The sequence below is a fragment of the Apostichopus japonicus genome, chromosome 18 (genome assembly GCF_037975245.1).
Source record: "Apostichopus japonicus isolate 1M-3 chromosome 18, ASM3797524v1, whole genome shotgun sequence".
NCBI lineage: Eukaryota > Metazoa > Echinodermata > Holothuroidea > Aspidochirotida > Stichopodidae > Apostichopus > Apostichopus japonicus.
The window spans coordinates 9927223-9948174 of record NC_092578.1 but is presented as its reverse complement, the minus strand read 5'-3'; the positions used below and the strand labels follow the sequence as shown (position 1 = coordinate 9948174).

At 37.9% G+C, this 20952-nt stretch overlaps 1 protein-coding gene across 14 annotated transcripts; it reads left to right on the top strand.

Moving 5' to 3' along the window:
• Window positions 1-1300: 1300 nt before the first annotated feature.
• LOC139958605 (transmembrane protein 106B-like) lies at window positions 1301-19511 on the top strand. 14 transcript variants are annotated; one of them, XM_071955796.1, is made up of 10 exons: window positions 1362-1548; window positions 8098-8335; window positions 9558-9621; window positions 9910-10069; window positions 10606-10752; window positions 12034-12077; window positions 14528-14575; window positions 15874-18634; window positions 18697-18727; window positions 18790-19511. In XM_071955796.1, the coding sequence occupies exons 1-8, from the start codon at window positions 1531-1533 to the stop codon at window positions 15974-15976; spliced, it is 822 nt and encodes a 273-aa protein (XP_071811897.1). In that variant the 5' UTR covers window positions 1362-1530; the 3' UTR covers window positions 15977-18634; window positions 18697-18727; window positions 18790-19511. The 14 variants fall into 14 exon arrangements, with proteins under 14 accessions (XP_071811902.1, XP_071811903.1, XP_071811901.1 ...); XM_071955794.1 differs by having other exon boundaries at window positions 15874-18665; XM_071955798.1 differs by lacking the exon at window positions 18697-18727 and having other exon boundaries at window positions 15874-18696; window positions 18728-19068; window positions 19131-19511.
• The last annotated feature ends 1441 nt before the right edge of the window (window positions 19512-20952 follow it).

Genomic DNA, 20952 nt, shown 5'->3' with positions numbered 1-20952 from the left:
GCTCGAACAAATGAGTTGTATTCTATCCTGAAACATAGCGCAAAATGGGGCTGGGTTTTCCAGTTCGCCGCATCATTTGTCAACTTGCACTGGGTTCTAATGTTCATATCAATTTGGATTCACTAACAAAAGCAATAATTCACAAAAAATTAAGGCCGCATAAACTTTATTGCAGATTTCCTGAGTGACGAATGTGTAATTTTCTCCCGAAATCACGCAACTAGATGGCATGCTATCCAGCCTGGCAAGTGCCATCTCCAGCGATCTGGCAGGTATTGAAATCTGGCAGGTATTAAAATATTCTGGTACGCTGCGCGCCAACCGATGGTGGCGCTTCGCCACCATTTTCATGTTAGAGGGTGTGAAGACTCGCGCAAAAAGAAACGTCAAATGCCGGTAATTTGACCTAGTTTCGAATGAGGTGTAACAGAAGTGTTAAACACGACCATCGATCCCAGAAACTACACAGGCAGCTTGCTACCGTCGGTAATTAGACACTAGTGTACAGTCAGTACACACAGCTGCGGTCAATACCCACAGCACAGTATACAAACGATACAGCGATGGATATCTCAGGTCCAGCTAATGATAACAATTAAGGTATCACGTTTCATTACTGTCTGCATTTTGTAGCGACACGAACAAAACGTCACTTGCAAGCAACAGAAAGTTAACTTTTTCAGATGGCCGCACGCGGTTTGGGGCGAGTCTTCAATGCCTTTAAGACACAATGCAGGCTGGCCTTGAGCTGATGGCCCTGATGATGTCCACTGAAATCCACTTGCGGCTGGGCCCACAACAGGTAACGATTTTCCACCAACTATAAAGAATGTTTAGGCTATCTTAATTTGCACAAGAAAACGTCAGACCATGCTTCATTGTGGTTCATGTAGGCCTATGATAAAATTGTCAATTTAATGAATTGTTTTGGTGAACAGCATCTCAAGAAACCATCATCTTTTTTTAATTTTTTTTATCATATTTGACAATTGCTATTCCATATACCTATTCCAGGCTCAGAAAAACAGACTGGTCTAACGCTATATAAAGTTGTGTTCGGTCGACTTCTGTACGAGGCATTGGCTGGCGAGTTTACTAATTCGTAGCAAAGAGTTGATAATTCATAGCAATGAATTATTTGCGGGGGGAAAATATTTCGAAACAGTTGGAAATTTTATTTGGTATGGCCCTAATAGTAAGGCTTACATAGACTATAGAATTACTCCAACTATAGAACTACTCCAACAATCTACTTCAGTGGTTTCGCAATGTTATGAAAGATTTGGTAATCACCTACTTACTGTCATCAGGGGGAGTTGCTACTCTAACTAAAGTAGCAGCTCCCTGCTGTCAACACCAACAGTTTGCGTGCATTGACATAGTGCATTGTGGAAGTGTCACTGGCATGCAGAGAACAACCTGAACGGAGTTCGTACTTCGTCCAAATACCGAAAGTAGGATAACAATTATACAAGTTAGAAATTTGCCTTCTTCAAGCACGCAGAAGAGCGTGTTGTTATAGTTGTACTTATGTATAGTTTATGTAAGGTAGGTAAGAAGTTTTTAAGTTATTAGAAGTGATGCCAACCGTAGTAATAAAAGTGCTTTTTTTGTCGCTATGTTGCGTGCCATGTACTCTATTTGAATAGCGGATCGCGAACATACGTGATAGATGAATGGACATGTCATCCGCTCTCATTGACAGTATAAACTTGAAATGTCTGACATTTACATCTATAACGTTTCGTAACACAGTATTTGACTGAAATTACTTAGCTCATGTTGGTTACCTGTTTGGCTTTCTTTCCTGGCACTATCATGGGTGTCTTTTCTAACAAAGTACGGTAGATCGCGTAACGACTGTCATTTGTTTTGCGAAGAAACCGATGAGACACTACTGTAAGTCGGGCCTAACTGTATACTGTTGCTAGTGTTACTGTTAGGGTAGCCTAGGCTATTAATTACTCATATTTCCAATACAACTTACAAAGCACTCCCGGAGCTAAGGCCTAGCAGTTAGGCTAGTTTGTATTAAGTAGCTTAGAAGCGGCTGCGTAACCCATGCGTGCGTTCAATTTATTACATAAATTGCCTAACGTTTGGCCTACCCTTCTAGGATGAGCCTTGAATCAGTTTTGACTTTTCATGTGGAAATATGCAGAACGGTGAAGGCCTAGGGTACTAAAGTCTGTTAGTACTAATTAACTAAGGCTTAGGCCTGATTTAAGCAATAGGACTGCAAAGTACATAACATTTTCTTATTAACTGAATATATGTAGAAAAGACCTTAAATCAACCAGTACATTAGCTTGTCAAACTTATATGAGGCTCCACAATATTGATAGCTCCTTGCTTTTGTGCCCTGGAAAATCATTGTGGAAGTATAGCAGAATACAAGACTGTCATAAAGGAACAATCTCATGAAGTGGAGAAGGCAACAAGAGGTCAGGCTAACAGTAGGTACAGGAGGTGTGACAGCGTCTAGACTAAAAGCCACCTGCAGTTATCATTGGATATACCATCAGAAAATTTGGTTTAAAGTGTTTGCTTCCCAAGTCTCCACAAGTTTTGCAGTAAAGCAACTGGTTGGGGAGGCAATCCTGAAAAAAAAATATTTTTGGAAAGTACATAAGGATATGTTGCATTGTCATCAACATTTCACAGCAGCACAAAGTGGTATAATATTTAATTCAGCATATCCCGCTATGGGGGCTTCACCAGATGGTGTAATTCATTACAGTTGTTGCCCTAACGGTTGCTTAGAAGTGAAGTGTTCATGCATCATGGAAACCGTTTAAACTTTTGGACAAAAAGTCCTGTTTAGATAAGGTGACCATATTTTGCCTGACTGGAATCAGGGACATTTATTCGTGACTGATATGGGGGAGGGGGGTGTCCCCCTCCCCTTTCTACCCCCCTCCCCTTTCAACCGAAAAATTTCAAGTGCCTAAGGTGCTTAGATGTAAAATGGTGATACTTAGAAGCACTTTTGAAATCAATTTTATTTTCAAAAATGTAGCTTTTTCTTAGATGAAATTTACCTGCTTTACGAAAGAGTGCTAGGCTAGATCGATCTACAGTAGCATATTCCACTTTACACTGGCCCACCTGAAATTCTGGTTAGTTCCGTTCTGCGACGGCACACTTGACTAAATTTTGTTTTTACAATTATTTTACTAATAATGTGGGATATTTTCAAAATTCCTGAACATTTTGACGAATCAGGGACATTTTCAGGGACACTTGTTCATCGGGGACAGCACACTGTAATCAGGGACTGTCCCCGGAAATCGGGGACGTCTGGTCACCTTATGTGTAGAGGTTGTTGGTGGTGAATTGTTGTAGATGGTGACATCAGTATTACTCTCAGTATTACTATTACTATCAAATGCAGTTTAAACTATTTCTTTGGAAGAGAATGGTATGTTTCTTTGTTGTTTGGACAGAGAATGACTTGAGTTATGAAAGAATTAAACCAGATTACACATTATTGCATGAAGCAATTACCCAAGCAAAGTTCTGCTTTTTGGAAGTTATTCATGACCATCAATTTCTTAATTGAAATAGAAAATCAATCCAATCGACTTTTCACAAGTATTCTATAGACACAGTATTCATTAATTCTACATGAAATTAGTGAATCTTGATATTAAAGAGATTAAAATAAAGAGATTAAAGAGAAAAAGAATTAAATCTTTGAAATTAAAGTACCTGTATGATGAAACATTAATTACATCTCATTTGTTGTTGAACACTGTTTATAGGTTTGCAAACTGAGCAAATAGTGCTGAAGCGATTAAGTTAAAACTATAGAATCTTATCATGGCTAACACAATTCATGCATTTCACAAGTTCTGTGTTATGGAGGTATTAATAAGTTATCAATACTTTTTAAAGTACAAAGACTAAAGTTAAACCCTCCAAAAGAAATATTAGATGTAAAATCAGCTCAAAAGCGAGCCTATCCAAGAAGCTCAAGAACAGGAGAAATATACCTCTCCAAGAGAAACTGTAATCACTCATTTTTAAAAGTAAATAGTACATTTGAGAGAATTTTCATTTCAATATGGAAAAAAGAAATGAAGTAGACATACTACTGTTTCTGCGTATGCCACTTTTCAGTTAAAGTTTGAAAACTCCCAACATTGAAATGGCCGTTACAGTAGCTACAGTATGTTAATTTTAAATAAAAAATATCATAAATGGTATGCCAGAAATTCCTTTTTATATATTCTCTGGTTTATATGGACATTTCCATTCAAAGAGCTTTGTTCTGTGCATTAAAGTTTTAGGTCAGAAAACTTAAGGATTGTTAAATAATGTTTGAAAGACAACCCACACTCTTTGCTTCATGCAGTGCCACTGTAATATACCAACATGAAATAGCTAGGATTTTCACTTGTTTCTTTTGCATTAAAAGGTGATACAAAAAGTTGCAATTAAATTTATAAATCCTACTTGCATTGTTGCTACGAAAATTAGGCTGATAGAACAATCCATTCAAACAAGTTATCTTGTATCGGACAATTTAACCTAAGCTTCATAAAAACTATTAGCAACTTTTGTAACATTGTTAGTGATCTTATTCCAGTTTCTGTTTGGTAAGGCTGTACTAAATTTAACAATGCCATAATGACTAAGTGTGAAAGTAAACCAGCACAGTACTGAACTTGTAATTACCATCATCATTTCTAAATGACTTGGTCCACAGTTCCTTACTGCTCACTTGCTGTTTCAGTTTTGATTTTCTACTATTAAAGTTTGAAGTTCTGCATTAACAGGATCATTTCCTCTTGAGGTTACTCTCTCTTTGTATATTTCTTTTCCTTGTTTTCCATTAACGTACAGTAGAACTTTCACACTTCACTATTGGGGTCCTCTGAAGTACATTTACAGAAAGTGTTAACAGAGTATGGTTAGTGTCGTAACTGGTCCTCTTATCTTTTCTAACTTTTGCTCTGGGATACCTTCTAGATGCTTCACCCTTTCTCTTGTATCCAAAGAAGAGGGATTGCGCCCATTGCAGCTAGTTGGGTCGTAGAGCGTGGTTGGCTTTCCTGTGGGTCGTAACGAAAACAGAAAAAACCTTACATTGAATATACTTTTCTACAACATGAAGTTGAGCCCACTCCTACCTCTTCTCAGACAAAATGTCAGGTTTCTATGCTAACACTTCCCATGGGGGGGGGGGGGGAGGGGGGAAACTAGAGCTTTGAAACATATCCCCATCCCCTCCCTCTCATATGAGAGTAGATCCATCCCACAGAGAATAACTTTTTAGACCTAGGATGATATGCTGTGAAGCTACTTGCATTTTGGTCTATGTTTGTTGCTCAACACCCCAACATTATAAAGAAGAACCATTAATTAGTTTTATCATCACTTCAAGTTGTCTCATATCAATATGTTGCTAGTACAAGCAAACTGCTTTAGTGCAAAAATATACTCCTGCACACTCTGTGTGCTATGGGCTGGTTGCATGAACATACAAGTAAAAAATTGTTCTAGTTATATTCTACTTATATTCTGTAAGATTAAGAACTATATATTTAGTACAGGAACTCTATTCTGTGAAGTTGAAGGTCATTTGAAGCCAAATCGGTCAATGTCTTAACATTTTGCAAGTATGCATCCAATAACTCAAAGGTACATTTCTAGTTCATTTTATGTTTACATAGGTCTGAATTCTGAAACATTGTAGACATGATAACCACAAAAGTAAATCTTTGATGATGAACTTCTTACTTAATAGGTACATTTGTATTTTTATAAGAATCTTGCTGAGCACTTGAAGCTTGTATGAGGTGTTACCATTAATGTTCTTTTACAAAATGTGGTAAGGAATCACTAAGCCAACTGACATTTTTAATTTTTTTTTTTTAAATAAAACAAAGAAAATAAAAAAGCTGAAGTTTTATATGACGCATTGTTAGTTACTTTTAAATTCAGCAATCTGGCCGGATTTGAAAAATTCCTAATTTTTTTATTTGAATCTCGGGTGCATCCCTAGTGTCAGGTAACAATACATAAAGGTAGTCAATAGGTCCCTGATAGATTCAGTGCCAGAGTTATTTGCTACGTGACATGGGATATACTTCGCAGAATGAGCCAAATCTGACAATTTTTGGTTATGATGCCAAAGGTTCAGTAATCCTTGCAATCGTGCTGGCATGTGTTCGTTGCTGTGTATGTGACGGCCAGCTGGTACACACGTTACATCAAGAAGCTCAAGTTGAGTCAATGTCATGCTTAGAAGGTAGATGCCCCATGATGTGTAGATGTGCCCTATTGTTAATGGGTACCATCTCATGGATGAGTAGGCCTAACTTAAAAATTCTTACAATGTCAATACTTCTTCAACTGTATGTCCGATTTAGTTCATACGTGGTATGGTGATGTCAGTTCATAGGTACAGGGTCAAATAATCAAGAAATTCATTCTCATAATTATTCATGAATGGGCATGACTTGTAAACACGATATCTCAAGACCGACAAGTTGAATAATGTCATACAGGGTAGGTAGATGCCCCACCATGTGTAGATTGGCCATATTGTTTGTGGTTCTCATGTCATGAACATTAATTAGTGGATCAGGCTAACATACAATTCTTATATTGTTGATATCACTTCAACAGTATGTCCAAGTTAGTTCATACTTGGTATGGTGATGTAACTATATAGTAACTATATAGTCACACATTTCAATGCAATAAAAATTCAATGAGACAAGTACACATGTGATTACTGTTTATTGGAATGATAACCTGATCAGCAGTGAAATCTTATATCTGCACCAAATCATAATGCAATTTGAAGAAGGCTAAGAATTGTACATATAAATATATGGATACATTGACCATATAAATCAAGCTGTACCATGTGTGCCCTTGATTGGGCCATCTGTTACCTCCGTATCTCCTGTCCACTCACAGCTCATGTGCAGTTGTACCCCTTAAATTCCAGCTTGTGTTGACCACTGGACTAATGTTTACAGAAAAATAATTCAAAATATTTGTTTGGCAAATGTTCTTACTGTCAAACTGTCAGTTATGTTTGAAATATTATGGGAGTGTTGTAAAAACAGTGTTTCATTTGGCACCAAGATTTGATTTTTGCATTTTGTTCAGTTTTTTTCTCAATGTTTGATGGTTACACATGAAGCTACCTGGAATTGTTTATGCTATATGGAACATAAAATATGTGTAGGACTGCTGTCTGGGATATGGTCCCAATTTTGTTGCATTTACAGCCAAATTTTCCAGAATTTATGGCCAAATTTTCCAGATTGGAAGCATTGAGCATAGTTAGTTCAATAATTGTTTAAAACTTCTTCCAAGAGTATAATACACTGCTAGAATTCAGGGAATAGCTTCAATATTCAGTGCCTTATTAAAATAGAATTTGCGTTTTAAGACCTCTTATCAAAATTTGTCAAGAGCTGTTGTGCACATTTGACTTGAGGGTACCTTTTCTACATTGCATTTGGCATACAGTATAAACTGTTGACCTCATATGAGAAGGTACTGAAATTCACAGGAATCAAACAGCCAGTATGGGTTCATACAAAGGTCAGCTTGTCTGATCAATTGTCTTAGTAACTGTATTGAGTTAATGAGTGCAGTTCAGTTTCAGAGATTTGACAATGAAGTTTAACAGAAAAATTATTGACTGGAACCAAATAAGTGGGACAAAAATAAACATATTTTTTAAACTTTTGTGACCTTATTATTCATGCAAATTGTAAACTAATTAATATTCAAATGTCCCATCCATGACATTTTTGAACAATTTTAGACTAAGTATTGCTTTTTCAAAGGACTCTATTACTCTGCTTTGCTGGAAACTGTGACATTTCATTGTCATGGAAAAACAAGAAACCAAAATTAATATTTCTATGAATTTTGCTTGTAATTGATGTGTGTTTACAAACAGGACATTTTATGGTATATATATGTATATATATATATATATATATATATATATATATATATATATATATATATATATTTATTTATATTTAAGGCCAAATATCTTGAAAACTAGAATAGCTAGAGAACTATAGCTATCACTCAGATATTTCTTTTTTTCTTTTCAAGGTCACTACACCCAAAATGCATCCTTCAGAAAACGATGATCCAGAATCAAGGTTGCCTTCCCAAACAAATCCTACAGAGAAAAGTAATCTGCATCGTGAAAGTCCCCCTCCTAATTACTCATCAACCAAGTCCACAACCAATGGTTCTACTTCATCCTCCTCTGTGCCATACACTTACCAGGAACTACCTGGGAGTGTAGTATGTCCAACATGTAATGGAGCAGGAAGGATTCCCAGAGGTACTGTACATCATATGAAGACCTGCATTTTGTTATATGTGTGTGAACAGGTGTACATAGGTGTAGGAAGGGGGAGGGCCAGAGACAATGCTTCTGCCCCCTACCCCCACCCCCCACTTTTATCTAGGGATGCACTCCATGCGGTTGCTGGATCATTCATATGGATCCTTTCCATTAGCAGCAGAAGTACCAGGCAGTCAAATGATTAGTGCTTTGTATGCCATATAACTATTTTATATGAATTTTGTGGAGAAAACATTCAATTTTTGACAAAAAGTTTGAGATAACATAGTGTCAATTTGGTGATAAATAGTGGATATAAAGTTTCGATATAAAAGTTGTAACCTTGGAACAAGTCCAAACGTTTGGAATAAAATAGCTGGAATTCTTAGGTAGAAAGTCAAAATTCTATTAAAGATTTCAAAATTTTCACTTTTTGATTCATGGCAGGGGGTGTTAAAATCTATGGGGTTTTGATGGCATGTGTGTGTGTGTTTCTTTGTGTATGTTATACTGTTTGTAAGCACAATGAATACAAATTTACATGATGGCTGAACTTGGAACAGTACTTGGTATGTAGATTTGGAAACACCTTATCAATTTTGATGGAGATTAAAGGTCATTTGAAATCAATATCATTCAAAGTCTGAACACCTTGTAAACATGATAACTCAAGAAGGACAACTTGGTTGAAATTCAAATTTGGTATGCGGATCTCCCTTTGTGATTACAAGGATGGTATTATTTAAATTGTTCAAATTGGTGGAGGTTGCTTGTCATTTGAGGTCAACATAAGTGAAAGTCTTGTTAGCATGTCAACTACAGACGCTTGGATGGATTTCTTACATTGTATGCATTAAAAGAAAACCTACTCATTTCTGTGAAGTTCATTTGAGATTAGAGGTTATCTGAGGTCAACAGAGATCAAAGTATGAAAACCTTGTAAACACTTTAACTTGAAGCTCAAATGATCTTCATACTTTTTAAGGAAATGCACATGAGTAAAAACAGCCTATCATTTTGTGGTCACGGGTCATCTGAGGTCAAAACAGGTAAAAGAAATGTTGTGAATACAGTAACTCCGATATTGAAACTTGAATAAGCAGCAGCTTGATAGAGATATCCACCTTCAGGTGCACAAGAATCCTTTTGTTTCATGGAGATCAAAGGTCGTTTAAGGTCAACAGTAGAGCTATCCTTGAATATTTTGATTCTCTTGCAGGTCAAGAGGAGGACCTTGTGGCCCTAATTCCGTACACAGACGACAGACTCAGACCTAGAAGAACGTAAGTTTATCCTGCAAGAAATTTTCACTGAAGGTGAAGAAAAGTGTGAGACATAAATGATGATAGTTATACCTGAAGATTGCAAGGCATTTCATCAGACCAATGCTACAATTTCTTCCTCAAGTAGAGTAAAATCTAGCTTCAAAGTAACCTTTTTTGTGTTTTTTCCAGTTCTTCTTTGGGTTTATTTTTTTTTTTTGGGGGGGGGTGGGGTTGCTACTTTCAGCAACCCAGAATTTTGGGTAAAGTTTTGATGTTATAACAATGTAGTTGTTTTTGGTCTTGCAGAAAGCTGTATGTGTGTCTCTCCATCGTTTTCTGTGGTCTGGTTGCTGGTGTTTTGTGTGCTTTCCTACTTACCAAACCTGTTTATATGTCTATCCATAACATCACCACAAACAGGATTCAGCTTAATAAAACAGTTCCCATCATTATTTTGGATCTAGAGGTAAGTCACTCATTAGTTAATTGAGTATGTTTTTCTCTCTCTCTCCACCTCTCTCTCTCTCTCATTCTTGCCACAGAACACTGATTTCATAACATTTAAATTAGTGTTCCTGGATACCATTTGGCTAATTTCTAGCCATCCCCTCAGTATAACACATAGAAGTTAAAACTCAAATGTTTTTCTAATGCTAGATTGATTCATTTCTTCTTGGGCAGGACAAGCAACATACTGTCATCAAAATGTTTGCTAAGCACATAGTATTGACATGGAGAAGGAGTAGAATTTCACCACCAGAAGACAGAAGAATAGACACAAAGCATTTCATGGTTATAATTAAAATGTAACTGAAGTGAAGGATGATCTCATTTGTGATATCATTCATTATCACATTTACGGACAGTGCTTGTTCCCTTTGGTCTCCTGGATAACTGTTACCATCATTAATTATGAGTAGACTAATAACTTGTGCTTGTAAAATCATCCTCAGCAATTATGAAATGAATGACTTCTCATCTTGTCTCTTCTCTTCAAACTAGATCACTTACAATATTAGCAATTCCAACTTCCCTGCAATATATCTGAACAACATGACTGTGATTGGGACACAAAGTTTTAATCCACAGCCAGTGGTCTCCAATGCGTCTGTTATTGATATAAAAGTAAGAGGAAGAAGCTCCAATCAGGTCAGTATTTTCACATTTAACACGAACCTTCCCTCTATCTGTCATTTCTGGCTACCCTTCTCCATCATAAAGCACCAAAAGACACTCATCAGCTTAACAGTGCTTATGGTAATCTGGCAATTAAACTGTCCAATTGGAGGTACCATTGGTTTTGTATTGTATGTATAACTCTGGTAGCATGTTTCAGTCATGAAATCCATGTCCTTCTATTTGGTATACATCTCATAACAAAGTGGCTGAAAGGCAAATAGTTGCAACTTCAATGATGATGATAAGCAGTCCTCAGATCAACTCTATTGTTAAATGTTTTATTTTGTCAATGACATCAGAAAGTCAATTGTCATCTGTTTTGCTTTGGGTTAAAGCCATTTCCTGAGAGACCCAGCAGTCACGTAATAATCTTCATGTGCTGCCTTCTGATCAGCATTTTGTTGTTAATGTACTATTGAGGAAAGCAAGTACCATAAGCATGATGTCTAAAAGCCAACTGTCTGGGTGTGCATGTGTCATAGTATCATCATTGGTCATGATTGTTGCCTATTTATTAACCAAGAGATTAGTGCACTATTTAAGTGGTTTGATCTAATGGCTAGCTTAGTAACTGTTACATGCAGGATATGACAGGAAGTTGCCCTCCATACAACTTTACTCTATCCAAACTTTACTTTACCAAAGGTCACTTTGTAGCCTTCTAGTTGCTGTAGTGCATTGTATTTACTTAATTAAACTGCTCAAATTTCTTTGTGTGATAGCAAAGCAGTGATTGCTGAGAAGCCAGATCTTGTCAATTTATCTGTTACTTTGATTTCCTTTTTCATGTTTGTGCTTTGTAACCAATTAAGATTCTTATCACCTGTTATGAACTAGAAAAACAGCAATAAATGCCAGTTGCTTGTTCTTCTAATTATCAGTACTTTACACTAGATGAATTTCTGGAGATGTTCAATCTAGACAAAAAATCAAACAGATTGAACATTCACACTATATTTAGTTTATTTGTTGATCTTTGTTTTTGAAAAAAAAATTATTTGGTGCTCTTGCTATTCACTTGCTATAGACAGACAAGGAATCTATGCAGTCATAATATGTATGTGTGTGTTACAAGATAATAATAAGTTCCCTATATTTTGGTATGTGTTGGAGTGGGGGGAGGGGTGGGGACTAAGGTTGGGGGAGGGGGGAGGGGCTAGGGGTGGAGGGGGATCAACAGAAGATAAAAAAGACACCTGCCACATTCAAACACCCAGTTTATATAATTTTTTTTTTCATTTATCCCAACAGTTTGCTGTGAATGTTACTGCAATCTTTACTGATCAGTTCATACCGTAAGTTTAAATACCCTTATATGGTTGCATAGTAACAATAATGTTAAGTATATATTTAACATGATTTACATTATTGGCATTGATATGGTATTAACACCACTTTACAGGATATTCTTTCTTCATGTAGTTACCTCGGATGTTGAGACAGTATCAGAGTTGAACAGCCCTACAATAGCTAATGCAAGCCGTCTTCACTTTCTGTTCCCAAAACCATATACATGCAATTAAAATTCAGCAACACTTTGTAGTGTGGATAACATGAGTTCAAGCAAGATATTAGTTCCTTGCTAATAATAGATATATGCCAAGTAAATCTTATTTGATGTTATTTACAAAAATTCCCCTGTATTTAATCCTTTTATTAATGAAATTCCCCTATTTTTAATCCTTTTATTTGATTTGGATTAATTTGTTTATGCTGTTTGATGTTAAAGCCTAAACTAGGTAATTCAATAACTTGAATAGTCATCCAGTTACCAAAAAAGATGCCATTTTCCAGTCTTTGTTTTACATGTGATCACAATTCATATGAAAATATACCTGGACAATGAAATGTTGAGGATCAAAATGGAATCATTAACTACGGACCCTCATTTAGTAAACAAATATGTGATGGTTTCTATAATTTTTAAGTAAGTTTACAGGGCCATAGCCTGTGGGAGGGGGTGGGGAGAGCTGTACCCTCCCCCCCTGAGATTTCCACTTCCTAAATGAAAGTAGGCCTACAATAATGTGAACGCATGGACAGTGTGGCTATTTTCAGTTTTAGCACTAAGTTCACATCATTTCTTTTGATTTCATTAGTCAATAGTGTGCAACCTCACGATTCTCAGCACGTAATGTAGGAATGGCGTTCACAAAGAACAGAACGTTTATGTCAACTGCTCATCATGTATATGCACGATCACGGATGCATTGCCCATGCAGTTTGTTTGGATTAAACAAGTTTTGTTAGAATAACAGTAACATAAAGAGTTCCAAAGATTTAATATGCGAGAAGAGTGTAGCAGTCTAATGTGAAACTACGGATCATAAATTTATTTATTACGTCTATGCTTAATATAGGCCTATCAGTTCCATTGTTAGCCCCTGTATGAGTGCCCCAATGTTTTTGAACTGAATATTCATAACATTCTAATTGAGGGGCCCCCAGTCCCTTCCACTGCCCACCCACTCAGCTCATTTGCCACCCCCCCCCCATTAGGTCCCTTTTTGGCATATAAAACAATAATAACACAAACCACACAATAATTTATTTACACCTAAGTTCCCCATATGGCTTCCCCTCAGCAGATATAGATTGTGGCTACCATCAGAATGCCCTAGCAAGCTTTCATATCTTCAATTACCTGTGTGAAACAATGAATAAATCAGAGCTTGTAAAAGTAACATTTGTAAAGTCCTATTTTCCCCTACAAAGTGAATTTACTGAATGAAATGCAAATTTCTAGAACATGAGATCTCTAAATAAAGAATGGTATGATGCAACATACAAGGCCTGGGAAGTACCATTTCCTGCAATCTGGTAGGCATTTTTGGCAAACATTTTCTTGCTGCGCTCTACACCAACTGATGGTGGTGCTCCGCATAGATAGTGTCATGTTGGCCCCTCTTGGGAAATGGTCGACCCACTAAAACTTTTCTCAATAAATGCCCTGGTATATATGCACATTAAAGCATCACTATGTAACATTTAGATGATACTTAATGTTCCTCACCTGCCACCTACGGAATCTACACAGACTACAGCCCTGACAAGTTGTCGAGCAAATACTTATCCTTAAATATTTTTGGTCTGATCTGACTTCTAAGCACCTTGGTAACCTTTCCTTCTCGTCTGGTATGTCTGGGAATGCTCACCCTCATAAAATATCATCTGTGTGAATCAACATGTAATCTACATGTCTGACACTTCTCAGTTAAAAGTTCACAAGATTTTATTTTGTTTTGATGATATACAAACTTCAGCAGTGTCCTTCAAGTAGGCAGTCAGGTCTTTATTGGAAACTGTCCTGTGCTGCCACCCTTCCCACATCTGCCTTGAAATCTGTTCTGTGTAGTCAACCCTTCCCACACCTGTTCTTGTGGACCCATGCCCTATGGAAAGTCCTATTCTGTGTATTCAACCCCTCCCACCCCTGTTCTTGTGGACCCAAGCCCTATGGAAAGTCCTATTCTGTGCATTCAACCCCTCCCCTTCCCACCCCTGTTCCTGTGGACCCATGTCCTATAGAAAGTCCTATTTTCTGTATATTCAACCCCTCCCCTTCCCACCCCTGTTCTTGTGGACCCATGCCCTATAAAAAGCCCTATTCTGTGTATTCAACGCTCCCTTCCCACCCCTGTTCTTGTGGACCCATTCCCTATGGAAAGTCCTATCCACAATGCCCTCCTCACCATCTTGGCTCAAATCCTGGCTAAGTTGGTCTTCTATTTCTTTCTGCTTTCAGAGATTACTGTACACCACACATGAGTAGACTCATCACAGTGGAATTTGTGTAAGTATTAAAATTCACACTGTGGTCTTTGGATTCACTCACTTCAAATACAAGGGCATATAACTAATGAAAGGGGAGAAACATGCCATCTTTTGTAGCTGTAAATGGTAATGTTTTCTTTCAGGGTTTTGGGACTACCCTTAGAAAGGTTTTAGGAACAATGGGAACTATTAACCAGAGTGCAATGTACTCATATTTGTGATTGAGAAATGTTGTAAATTTAAATAGTTGCTCTTCTCCATAATTGCAACAAATCATGAATTGTGTATGAAAGATAAAAATGAAGAAAGACTGGATGAAAAAGTTAAGAAGAAAAGAAATGGAAGCAACAACCTTGTTATTTTTATGATGTACAACTGATTATTAACTAATATGTCCTTAATCTGTGTATAATTCAACTACTAGAAACTAGATATTGATACATAAATGAGCAATTCAATATTGAGGTGAAGATGTATGGGCTAATCAAATGTAAAGTAACTTTTCAAACACCTAGGCTGTCAATAGCAGCAATTAAACTGTAGACACAAATAACTCAATGTTAATATCTGCTTCAAATTGATATATTTTGGTAGCCACACATACAGAAGTTGACTGTATTTCTTAGATTTGTCCATGGTGTTATAAATAGGTAGCTGCACTGGTTGATTCTACAGTAGAAGCTGTGTTTGATTGTCAATTGAAAGTCAATTGAACCATATTTATCAACACAAGGAAACATCAGTTTCATTTTGAAGCACTCACATGAATTATTTCACACATTTACACTACACAGTAAACATAATGCATTAAGGCATATGTCCTTGCTTATTCCATTTTTGTCTCAGGAACATAGTTGTAAGATCTGGAAGGTTGTGTACACCTTCCACCTTCAGAGGTCATGCATTGAAGCATAAACAGAAATGCACATGTTAAAAAGGCAGGTATCCCATATTTTAATGTTAGAAATCTCATTAAATAATTGAACATTCATTAATATACCCAACAGATATCTAGGGAAACTAGTACAAAAATATTGACTCTGTGGACAAGTACAACCGTTTTGGATGGAATACAAATTGCAAAAAGCTTTGTTTGTTGTTTTGTTTTACAGACCCGCATATATTTTTAATTCAATCCTGAAGAATATTTATGCCAAGGTTCTTTTCATGTGTAAAATGTAAATCAGGATTTTCAAAACCTGTTCAAAATGTTAACTGTCCTTCAATATTTCATAGTCTGGTAAATATCTGTGTATCCACTGAGTAGCATTTTCTGGTTGTTTATCATCTTTTCTTATCTTCATATTTTTGTCACAGGTCCTCTCTACAATATAGTCTTATGACTCAAACATCATCAGTTTCGTCAACTGAGTACAGGAGGGTTGTGTGTTCTGAAAATGAAATCCCTAATATTGGATGATGATTGCTTCTATTGGATACAGACTATCGGTGCTTTGGGTCTTTCTCGATTGGCATATCACAAGGAAGACCAACTATGCACCTCCTTAACACATAGTTAGTGAGTGAGTGTGTTTGGTCTTCCATAAACTGATGTTATTTTGGTGCAACTCAAGCAGTAGCAGATCAAAGAGGAAATAAAGAATTTAATAATTTTTTCAACTTTCCATTGATGGTGGGTGGGGGGAGGGTGGAATGATGGGTTATATACATATATTACACAAAGGCAATGATGTATAACAGCTTTTGTTGTACATAAATTTGATACTCTCACAATTTTGTGTACAGGAAATGTAAATTATGCTTAATTATTTTAATATAAACTTTAAGAGGGCATCAGGTTTCAATCATAGCAGGCTCATCTTCAAAGGCTGCCTTTGAAAAAGGTTTTACAGTAAATAAGCATTTTTCTAAAAATTTCTTGTTTCGTAAGTTATTATTGATCTGCATTTTTGTGTAATATTTAGTTAGTGTAAAGTGTCATGGTACCAATGATTCAATATTGCAATTATTTGGAGGTCAGTCAATGCAAAGAATGTGCTATTGTATTATCGCCTGTTTCACTGGAGAAAAACAAATGTAAGATTTAAGGGAGAGGTGAGGGTTGAAGAATGGCAGCGGCTGTCATTAGAAAGTTTACTGGATGGGAAAGGTTGTGGGTGTTGTGAATTGAGATGGAAGGTTAACATAAACACTGACTGCTTGATCATTGGAGCTTTCAAGTTGTGAGGAGTGCTATAGCACATAGATGTTCATAACTAGTACAGTAGATGTTTGTTGTCCATGGTGATAATGTTGATTGAAGGTATCCAAGGGATCACTAAACCATGATGTTGTTCAAGGATCAATAAATATGATGTTGAATAGTATGAAAGGTATCTGACCATCACTAAACCATGATGTTGATCAGTATTAAAGGTATCCGAGGGATCACAAAACCATGATGCTGATCAGTATTATAGGTATCTGATGGATCACTAAACCATGATGCTGATCAGTATTAAAGGTATCCGAGGGATCACTTAACCATGATGCTGATCAGTATTAAAGGTATCTGAGGTATCACAAAACCATGATGCTGATCAGTATTAAAGGTATCCGAGGGATCACAAAACCATGATGCTGATCAGTATTATAGGTATCTGATGGATCACTAAACCATGATGCTGATCAGTATTAAAGGTATCCGAGGGATCACTTAACCATGATGCTGATCAGTATTAAAGGTATCCGAGGGATCACAAAACCATGATGCTGATCAGTATTATAGGTATCTGATGGATCACTAAACCATGATGCTGATCAGTATTAAAGGTATCCGAGGGATCACTAAAGCATGATGCTGATCAGTATTAAAGGTATCCGAGGGATCACTTAACCATGATGCTGATCAGTATTATAGGTATCCGAGGGATCACTAAACCATGATGCTGATCAGTATTAAAGGTATCTGAGGTATCACAAAACCATGATGCTGATCAGTATTAAAGGTATCCGAGGGATCACAAAACCATGATGCTGATCAGTATTATAGGTATCTGATGGATCACTAAACCATGATGCTGATCAGTATAAAAGGTATCCGAGGGATCACCAAACCATGATGCTGATCAGTATTATAGGTATCCGAGGGATCACTAAACCATGGAATTTTGGGGGCAAAAGTTGTCATTTTCAATTGATTGTTCATTTCTTCTATATGGCAACTGTAATGAGTATCACTAGTACAACATAGTATTGTTGTTAGCCATTAACCTTCCTAACTATACTTAATCTGGTCAGAAGTGTGTAAGGCTGTGGTACTGAAGGTAGTCAGGAAACAAAATATTTAAAGCAATGCGAAATATATGTGGTTTCGTGTATTATATTTATTTATATTATATATCATATGGGTTACGTCATTGTATTGTATCTTACACCTTGTATCTTACATCTTTCACCATGATATGAGTTATGATTATAGGTGTCTTAAAAATCCAGCTTTTTCTTATTATAATTTAGATAGTATCTAAGATCACTAGAAGTTTCCAAGAGTAATTTTCTAGAAGCCCTAATCCACAATTTTTTGATTGTGTCATTTAATGACTGATGGAAAATGCTCAGAGGATAATGGTAATGTTCTTGTTGAATTATGAACATTATGTATAACATTATGTATAACCTCACTGCCCTAGGTACTGCATATCATTCTGTATGTCTTCTCAATTGTTTCTTCTTTATTTATTAAACAATGGAAAAGGGCAAAGAAAGGTATGGCTAGTACAGGATTTGAACCAGAGGTCTCTGTGTTACAAGCATAGTCACCCATAGGTCTCTGTGTTACAAGCATAGTCACCCATAGGTCTCTGTGTTACAAGCATAGTCACCCATAGGTCTCTGTGTTACAAGCATAGTCACCCATAGGTCTCTGTGTTACAAGCATAGTCACCCATAGGTCTCTGTGTTACAAGCATAGTCACCCATAGGTCTCTGTGTTACAAGCATAGTCACCCATAGGTCTCTGTGTTACAAGCATAGTCACCCATAGGTCTCTGTGTTACAAGCATAGTCACCCATAGGTCTCTGTGTTACAAGCATAGTCACCCATAGGTCTCTGTGTTACAAGCATAGTCACCCATAGGTCTCTGTGTTACAAGCATAGTCACCCAGAGGTCTCTGTGTTACAAGCATAGTCACCCAGAGGTCTCTGTGTTAAAAGCATAGTCACCCAGAGGTCTCTTGGTTACAAGCATAGTCACTCAGAGGTCTATGTGTAACAAGCATAGTCACCCAGAGGTCTCTGCGTTACAAGCATAGTCACCCAGAGGTCTCTGCGTTACAAGCATAGTCACCCAGAGGTCTCTGCGTTACAAGCATAGTCACCCAGAGGTCTCTGCGTTACAAGCATAGTCACCCAGAGGTCTCTGCGTTACAAGCATAGTCACCCAGAGGTCTCTGCGTTACAAGCATAGTCACCCAGAGGTCTCTGCGTTACAAGCATAGTCACCCAGAGGTCTCTGCGTTACAAGCATAGTCACCCAGAGGTCTCTGCGTTACAAGCATAGTCACCCAGAGGTCTCTGCGTTACAAGCATAGTCACCCATAGGTTTCTTGGTTACAAGCATAGTCACCCAGAGGTTTCTTGGTTACAAGCATAGTCACCCAGAGGTTTCTTGGTTACAAGCATAGTCACCCAGAGGTTTCTTGGTTACAAGCATAGTCACCCAGAGGTTTCTTGGTTACAAGCATAGTCACCCAGAGGTCTCTGTGTTACCAGCATAGTCACCCAGAGGTCTCTGTGTTACCAGCATAGTCACCCATAGGTCTCTGGTTCCAATTCTGTTCTAACCATATATTTCTTTGCTCTTTTCCATCGTCCTAAAACCCCAGTCAATTTTCATTTACTTATATGATCTAGTTAACTGTATTTTCAATTCCTTCCAGATAAGCAAGCAAACTTGTATAAATGTACAGATGATTCAAAGATGTAAATACTTAAAATAAAAATGTTGGATTTATTATCTGTCTCTCTTGATAATATTTTTGAGTTGTTTTTGTTGCTCATCATACACTTGGATGTAACAACATTAATGTATAGAGTGCAGCAGGCTACAATGTATTGTTTGTACAGCTTTTATCAGCATTCTGGTAATGCATTAAACTAAAGCAAAATATCTCATCATAGTCCTGTTCTTCAATCACAAACAACTATCCCACCCCTTCCAACACACCACTATTCACCTTCCCCTTCCACACACCAATATTCACCCTCCCCTTCCCACACATCACTATTCACCTTCCACACATCACTATTCACCCTCCCCTTCCCACACATCACTATTCACCCTCCCCCTCCCACATCACTATTCACCTTCCCCTCCCACACATCACTATTCACCTTCCCCTCCCACACATCATTATTCACCCTCCCCCTCCCACATCACTATTCACCCTCCCTTCCACACATCACCATTCACCCTCCCCCTCCCACATCACTATTCACCCTCCCCTTCCACACATCACTATTCACCCTCCCCTTCCCACACATCACTATTCACCCTCCCCTCCCACACATCACTATTCACCCTCCCCTTCCCACATCACTATTCACCCTCCCCCTCCCACACATCACTATTCACCTTCCCCTCCCACACATCACTATTCACCCTCCCCCTCCCACATCACTATTCACCCTCCCCTTCCACACATCACTATTCACCTTCCCCTCCCACACATCACTATTCACCCTCCCCTTCCCACACATCACTATTCACCTTCCCCGTCGTCAAACCACTATTCACCTTCCCTTCCCACACATCACTATTCACCGGCCTCCCCTTCCACACATCACTATTCACCTTCCCCGTCGTCAAACCACTATTCACCCTCCCCTTCCCACACACCACTATTCACCCTCTCCTTCCACACATCACTATTCACCCTCCCCTTCCACACATCACTATTCACCCTCCCCTTCCACATCACTATTCATCCTCCCCTTCCACACATCACTATTCACCCCCCCCCCTTCCCACACATCACTATTCACCCTCCCCTTCCACACATCACTATTCACCCTCCCCTTCCACACATCACTATTCACCCTCCCCTTCCACACATCACTATTCACCTTCCCCTCCCACACATCACTATTACCCTCCCCTTCCACACATCACTATTCACCCTCCCCTTCCCACACATCACTATTCACCCTCCCCTTCCACACATCACTGTTCACCCTCCCCTTCCACACATCACTGTTCACCCTCCCCTTCTACACATCACTATTCACCTTCCCCTTCCACACATCACTATTCACCCTCTCCTTCCACACACCACTATTCACCTTCCCCTCCCACACACCACTATTCACCTTTCCCTTCCACACATCACTATTCACCCTCCCCTTCCCACACATCACTATTCACCCTCCCCTTCCACACATCACTGTTCACCCTC